The sequence below is a fragment of the Octopus bimaculoides genome, chromosome 28 (assembly GCF_046866305.1).
Source record: "Octopus bimaculoides isolate indiv1 chromosome 28, ASM4686630v1, whole genome shotgun sequence".
Lineage (NCBI taxonomy): Eukaryota > Metazoa > Mollusca > Cephalopoda > Octopoda > Octopodidae > Octopus > Octopus bimaculoides.
Window position 1 is genome coordinate 24,893,208 of NC_142955.1, and position 7,500 is coordinate 24,900,707.

The 7,500-nt window shown below is 38.7% G+C and overlaps 1 protein-coding gene and 1 long non-coding RNA gene across 2 annotated transcripts in view; one reads left to right on the top strand and one right to left on the bottom strand.

Moving 5' to 3' along the window:
* LOC106883230 (uncharacterized) overlaps positions 1–7,500 on the top strand; it is a 56,068-nt gene that overhangs the window by 2,535 nt on the left and 46,033 nt on the right. The window contains exons 2-7 of the mRNA XM_089344674.1: positions 168–224; positions 429–589; positions 1,751–1,975; positions 2,656–2,808; positions 3,985–4,186; positions 5,938–6,193. Coding sequence (XP_089200800.1) covers positions 168–224; positions 429–589; positions 1,751–1,975; positions 2,656–2,808; positions 3,985–4,186; positions 5,938–6,193 — 1,054 coding nt within the window. The remainder of the gene's footprint in view (positions 1–167; positions 225–428; positions 590–1,750; positions 1,976–2,655; positions 2,809–3,984; positions 4,187–5,937; positions 6,194–7,500) is intronic.
* The window catches only part of LOC149130770 (uncharacterized), a 58,582-nt gene continuing 54,269 nt past the window's right edge, over positions 3,188–7,500 (bottom strand). The window contains exon 2 of the long non-coding RNA XR_016238860.1: positions 3,188–3,310. This is a non-coding gene — a long non-coding RNA (uncharacterized LOC149130770). The remainder of the gene's footprint in view (positions 3,311–7,500) is intronic.

Here is a 7,500-nt window from a genome sequence, read left to right on the forward strand (position 1 = left end):
CAAAGGAGCTGATGTGGGGCTCTTAGGTCCATAAGCTTGCTTCATAAGATGGTAAAGCTTCTTGCTGTCATTTGCATCAGCAGCAGCCTGAACATCACGAGCAAGATCCTCCCATACATACATACATACATACATATGTTATAATATGTGTAATTTCTATATTCCAGGTCCAATCCAGATGAGAGGTGGTCGAGACCAGACAACTTGTGCCAAAACATGTACAGGTAATGTAATGTTTTATATATATATATGTCAGCAAGGTGTATATAACACCATTTACATATGATGATCTCTAAATATATTATTGTCTCATGTCCAAAATATATGTGTGTGTGGATGTATGAGTATATATGTATGTGTGTGTGTCTGTCTGTACCAACAATTTTCTTTGAGATGTTGAAGTTTGTTGTTTTCTCTGCAAATGTCAGGAAGCAACAAGTTCGGCTATAAATCAGGAATCGTCTACCAATATGAATATGCTGGCACCGCTTCAATCCAGATAAAGAAAGCCTTCAGTGATCAACCAACGATATCAATGAGGACAAAAGTGGAGATAGAACCTGTGTCCAAATGTGAAATGATCATGAGGGTAGGTTATCTTTCATTCAGACTTAGTATATCTTGGACTCAATGAGATGTTGTGTCCTTTCTTGTTATTCTTTAGCCCCAGTTCTGATTTAGCAAACCTGTGGTCAAAGATGCTCAAACATAATGCACCTAGGACTACATTATCTAATGTGATTTTTTTTTCTTCTTGTTGTTCTTATACCACAGATCCATTATAATATCTGTGATCAAAGCATTTCCAATTCTGATCATCTCTTCTTTTATTCAGTCTAAATGTATCAAGGATTATATTGTCATAAGTGACTTTTCTTTTCAAGAGAGCATAATTATGATTTGAAAGAGATATAGCTATGTACATACATGTGCATAGTAGAATATAGAAGAAAAATATATATATATATATATATATATATAGGCACAGGAGTGGCTGTGTGGTAAGTAGCTTGCTTACCAACCACATTCTTCTGGGTTCAGTCCCACTGTGGCACCTTGGGCAAGTGTCTTTCACTATAGCCCTGGACTAATCAGATATATATATATATATATATATTTATTTATGTGTTTCAGCCAAGTGGCTGCGGTCATGCTGGTGCACCACCGTGAGTATATAAAATTTAAAGAAAAAAACCCACGATTATTTAATTCATCCATGAAAATCCACAATCACATATAGAAAAATTTAATAAGTAAATACACTAAAAAGACAACAAACAGATATGTTAGTTTAACGCTTGGGAAGTGAAAAAGTCTTTAATGTTTCGAGCCTATGCTCTTCCTCGGAAAGGAACACAGAAAGAAACAAGGAGAAAAAAAAAAGAATGTGTAGTGGCTATCGATCTATCGATTAATATAGATAGATGGTAGATAGATAGATAGGTATAAGTATATGTATACATATATGTTTATATTACACACACACACAAAGGGAGATGGTGGGAGTGTATAACCTATTAAATTGACATCTTTATCAACTGTCATCCTTTCACCTTTAGGTAACCATTTCTCCTGCCTCTGCTGTTTTATCTATAGGAAACACTTCTCTCCTCTTTTTCTTCATACTACTTGTCACAGAAAAAAAACAAAAAAACATCCCTGTTACAAATTCTGTAAAATCTGTAAAATGTAAAATATCTATGAATTATTGATTTTTTTTTTTGTTTTTTTTTCTTTTTGTTTGTTATAGATCACGGAAGCCACTCTCAATAATGTTGAAGATGCTTCGCAAAGCACCCGCTTCCAGCAAGCTCTTACAGAACATTCTTTGAGATTTGCCTTCCAGGATGGCGTAATCAGTGCTATTTGCCCAGAATCAGGTGAATCAGCAAGGATCTTGAACATCAAACGTGGTATTTTGTCAGCTTTCCAAAACTCCATGGATAGCTTTGACTCGTATACCGAGACATACGAGGTTGGTTGACATATATTACTCATATGACTCAATAAAGTTACACCTTGTTTGGTATGTCCTTTATCATGCATGGTGGGCAGAAAGTCACGCACCAAAACATTTGCCATTTTATTCATATTGCGTTATTATTTATTTCTTTATTGCCCACAGGGGGCTGAACATAGAGAGGACAAACAAGGGGATTAAGTCGATTACATCGACCCCCAGTGCGTAACTGGTACGTATTTAATCGACCCCGAAAGGATGAAAGGCAAAGTCGACCTCAACGAAATTTGAACTGAGAACGTAACGGCAGACGAAATACAGCTAAGCATTTTGTCTGCCAGCTCATTATTATTGTTATTATTGAGTGAGAGAGCAGTGCATGCCATCAAAGTGACACTGGGGTCAAATATACGAAGCCCAATATACCCATCATGACTACCCGTCTGATAAGGGTACACCAGGCGCATGCATCACAACCATATGTGCACGACATGGTGATTTCATATCAAGATAAACAGCGCATGATGTAAACAAACGCACATGGTTGCTTGGCATTTCTGGGTATTCTAACGAAAGATCACCCAAGAAAGAGAATAGCATACATGCATATATACATATGTGCATGCGTACATACTTGAGCACACACACACACACACACATACGCATGTTTGTATATGTTTCCTTTGTAATTTCAGACTGATGCTGATGGAACTTGCTTGACCGCATATAGCTTAATGGGGACCAATGATAATGCCATAGAATTTACAAAAGAGAAAGACCTTCTCAGTTGTTCTAACCGAGAGCATTACAATAATGCCATGCAGTCTGTGATGTACAATTCTCATTCTGTAAGTAAATACATTTTTTTTTTCTGTGGTTACCGTACATGCATATAAACATACATACATGCATTCATATATACAGGTATACATATGGAGATACATATGTATACACATGTATAGCGTGAGGCATTATTGTATAGTAATGCCCTTATATAAATATAAATATATATTTCAGGAATAAATGATGGATTTTTTCCCTTATGAGGTTTTTTCACGCTAGCTACTTGATAAATTCTTGTAAAAGAATTTGTCCTATTATTGAATTTACACATGTATATGTATACACATGTAAAAATAAAAATGTATTATATATGTTGATTTGTGCACATATACACATGCACTCACACACAAATGTATACAGACATGCAGGAAGTAAATAGACACCTTTAATTTTCGAAATCTTTTATTTAATATTAATTGGTTGAAGGAGAGGTTTTCTTCTAGCTGCTCGTCCATAATACCCAAGCTTATGCAGATATGTAACACACGTTCTTGGACTAACTTCTAGCTGGAATGAAAAAGAATAATTACATTGTAAATTCTACACTGCTGAAAACATTAAGACACTTAGATCAAAAATTTTGAAATTTAAAGGTGTCTATTTACTTCCTGCATGTCTGAGTATACACATGTAAAAATAAGAATGTATCATATATATGTTGATTTGTGCACATGCACACACACACACACACACAAAATGACTGTAGTGTAACTCCTATTTATGAGGTATAAACTCCCTGTTATTTTGGGTATCTGAGTGAATATAAAATTTAATAAATGGAGTAATACGCATATGTTAAATGAATTCTTTTATTTCCGACATATGTTTCGAAGATTACAAATGGTTCCTTCCAAAGGAATGAGTGATGTTGATAAAGATGTAATCTTCTCTTCAGGGAAATACATAAGAGCCAACTTAACTTACATTCGGTTAAAATGTATTGCGGTTAAGTTGGATCCTATGTATTTCCCTGAAGAGAAGATTACATTCTTATCAACATCACCTATTCCTATGGAAGGTATAATTTGTAATCTTCGAAACATATGTTGGAAATAAAAGAATTCATTTAACATATGCGTATTACTCCATTTATTAAGTTTTATATATATATATATATATATATATATAAATAAATAAATAAATAATGCTATGTATATATAAATCTTATGTGTTAATTGCAGGAAGTGAACTCTCTACCACTGCTCAAGGGTAGTTATAAATGCCATCAGAAAATAGATCCCTCATCAATGATTTTGAAAAGGTCAGAATGTAAAGAAGAACAAGTCTTCAGACCATTTTCCAATGGTGACAGTGGAGCAATGACCGCAGTAACACAAACTTTGGTATTTACAGGCATTCACAAACCAGGACGTGCTGCAGAGGGTAAGGGCATATTGACTGCGTATTCCAAAGAAATATGTTCGCACATACAGGGTTGGCCAAAAGTCACCTGACAGTAAATCAAAACTATTTAATTCCAAGGCTTATTTATGTTTAACAACTGAATGAATTTAATTAATTAATTATGAAGCATCGAGAAAATTGTTCAAACTGAAGTCCTTCCTGATCAACACGTTTTTGCATTTGAGTCAGTACATATTTACAGATAATATTTATGAAATTTTGGTTTACTGTGGGTGGCTTTTGGCCAACCTTGTATATCCACATAACTATATAGTTTTACAATGTCCTCCTTTTGGTTATATATTTACATACACACACACACACACACAATATATATATATATATATATATATATATATCATCATCATCATCATCATCATCATCATCTTTGTTTAATGTCCGTTTTCCATGCTGGCATGGGTTGGACAGTTTGACTGAGCCAGAAGGCTGCACCAGGCTCCAATATGATCTGGCAAAGTTTCTACAGCTGGATACCCTTCCTAATGCCAACCACTCTGAGAGTGTAGTGGGTGCTTTTACATGCCACCAGCACGAGGGCCAGTCAGGCGGTACTGGCAACGACCATGCTCAAATGGTATTTTCTACGTGCCACCGGCACGTCAGCAGCACTGACAATAACCACGCACGAATGGTGCTTTTTATGTGCCACCGGCACAGGAGCCAGTCAGCATCCCTCGCAACGATCATGCTCAGATGGTGCTTTTAACGCTCCACTGGCACAGGTGCCAATCAGGCGGTACTGTCATCAACCATGTCAGTGATTTTGATTTCACTTGCCTCAACAGGTCTTCACAAGCAAAGTTTATTGTCCAATGAAGGAAAGGTACGCACAAGTGGGCTGGTTATACACCACTGGCATAGGCCACAGGTTATGGTCTCACTTGGCTTGCTGGGTCTTCTCAAGCACAGCATATCTCCAAAGGTCTCAGTCACTAGTCATTGCCTCGGTGAGGCCCACTGTATGTTTGTGTGTAAGTGTGTATGCATCCACACATATAGGGTTAACATCTGATGCCTCTTATACCCAGTTTTCCTCTTAAATCATTTACACTCTCTCATGCATGTATACTGACATTACTCATCCATCAGAGCATGCTAGCTCCATTTCTTTCAAGCCTTCACAACTCCTCTGTAGTCCAAGCCTACGATTCACTGCAATGTAACACAGCTTTACATACACAGGCATCATACAATCTGTCTTTCACTCTAAAGGAAAGGCCCTTAATTACCAACAAAAGTAGAAGCTTTCAGAACATTACCCAGTCCATTCTTATCCTAACCATTACACTTTCAGACCTTCCTACACCACTGCTAACTTGGTCTTCTAGGTCAGGGGTTTTCAAACTTTTTGACTTGCGGACCCCTTTATATTTCAGGCTTTACCTTAGGGACCCCCTTATAAACGCTTATGAAATTTATGCATAAATATTTGCTTAAAATAACATATATTTTTACATTTATTTATTTAACAGTATTTAACAAATAGGTTTATTGTCAATTAAAAGATTTCAATTAAAAGACATATATAAAATCAAATTGCCCATAAAAAGTATTTGCTGTCCAAGGACCCCCTGTCTTGTCTTTGCGGACCCCCTGTGGTCCACGGACCACAGTTTGAAAACCCATGTTCTAGGTAACAGAAGCTATCTTCTACTTCTGTTTGAGGGAGGCTAAATGCTACAGTTTACCTCTTTATTTTTCTTTTGCAGAAGGTTTCAGTCATAGAACCACTTTGATATTTGAACATGAACATAATGCAGTGAACCAGCATGAAGCTAAACAAGAAATTCAAGCCAACCTTCTGGATTTCTGTAAAAACATGGACTCATCCATTGGTGAAGGATTTACTGAAAAGATGAACGAGCTGATTGAATACATCAAAGAGGCAGATTATGACACACTCCGAAAAGTTTACAACACTATCTCCAGAAGCAGCTTCTGTCAAAAGAACAGTGAACGAACCAAGTTAGTAGTGGACATGCTTTTCGTTTTTTTTTTTGTTTTTGTTTTTAGAAGGTGGCGGTGGTATTCATGTGAGCTGGAGTGCAATAGTGATTGATGGATGCTCCGTTGGATGTGTAATGTCAATGTGAATACCCGTCAGAGTGTAAGTAACTTGAGAGAAAAGCTGAACATTAGAAGCATCAGTTGTGGCGTGCAAGAGAGACGATTGCGCTGGTATGGACATGTGGTGAGAATGGATGAGGATAGCTGCGTGAAAAAGTGCCACACCCTAACAGTTGAGGGAACCCGTGGAAGAGGTAGGCCCAGGAAGACCTGGGCTGAGGTGGTGAGGCAAGACCTTCGTACATTGGGCCTCACCGAGGCGATGACTACTGACCGAGACCTTTGGAAATGTGCTGTGCGTGAGAAGACCCGGCAAGCCAAGTAAGATCGTTGCCAGTGCCCCCTGGACTGGTTCTTGTGCGGGTGGCACATGAGATGCACCATTTTGAGCGTGGCCGTTGCCAGTACCGCCTGACTGGCTCCCGTAGGATTTTCGAGCGAGATCGTTGCCAGTGCCCCTGGACTGGCTTGTGCGGGTGGCACATAAAAGACACCATTTCGAGCGTGGCCGTTTTCGTGCGGGTGACACGTAAAAGCACCCACTACACTCTCTGAGTGGTTGGCGTTAGGAAGGGCATCCAGCTGTAGAAACTCTGCCAAATCAGACTGGAGCCTGGTGTTGCCATCCGGTTTCACCAGTCCTCAGTCAAATCGTCCAACCCATGCTAGCATGGAAAGCGGACGTTAAACGATGATGATGATGATGATGATGATTTTATACATACTTAAACACATAATACACAAACAAAACATATTGAACTGTATATACATATAACACACACACACACACACACACACACATGCAGTGGAGCGCTAACAGTAGCGTGATCATTGCCAGAGCAGCTGTCTGGCTTCCGCGCCGGTGGCACGTAAATAGCACCATTTGAGCGTGATCATGACCAGCGTCGCCTTACTGGCACTTGTGTCGGTGGCATGTAAAAAAAACATTCAAGCGAAGTCGTTGCCAGTACCTCTGGACTGGCCCTCGTGCCGGTGGCACATAAAAACATCCACTACACTCTGGGAGTGGTTGGCATTAGGAAGGGCATCCAGCTGTAGAAACTCTGCCAGATCAGATTGGAGCCTGGTGCAGCCATCTGGTTTCACCAGTCTTCAGTCAAACCGTCCAACCCATGCTAGCATGGAAAGCAGACGTTAAACGATGATGATGAGGATGAGGATGATATACGTGTGTGTGTGTGTGT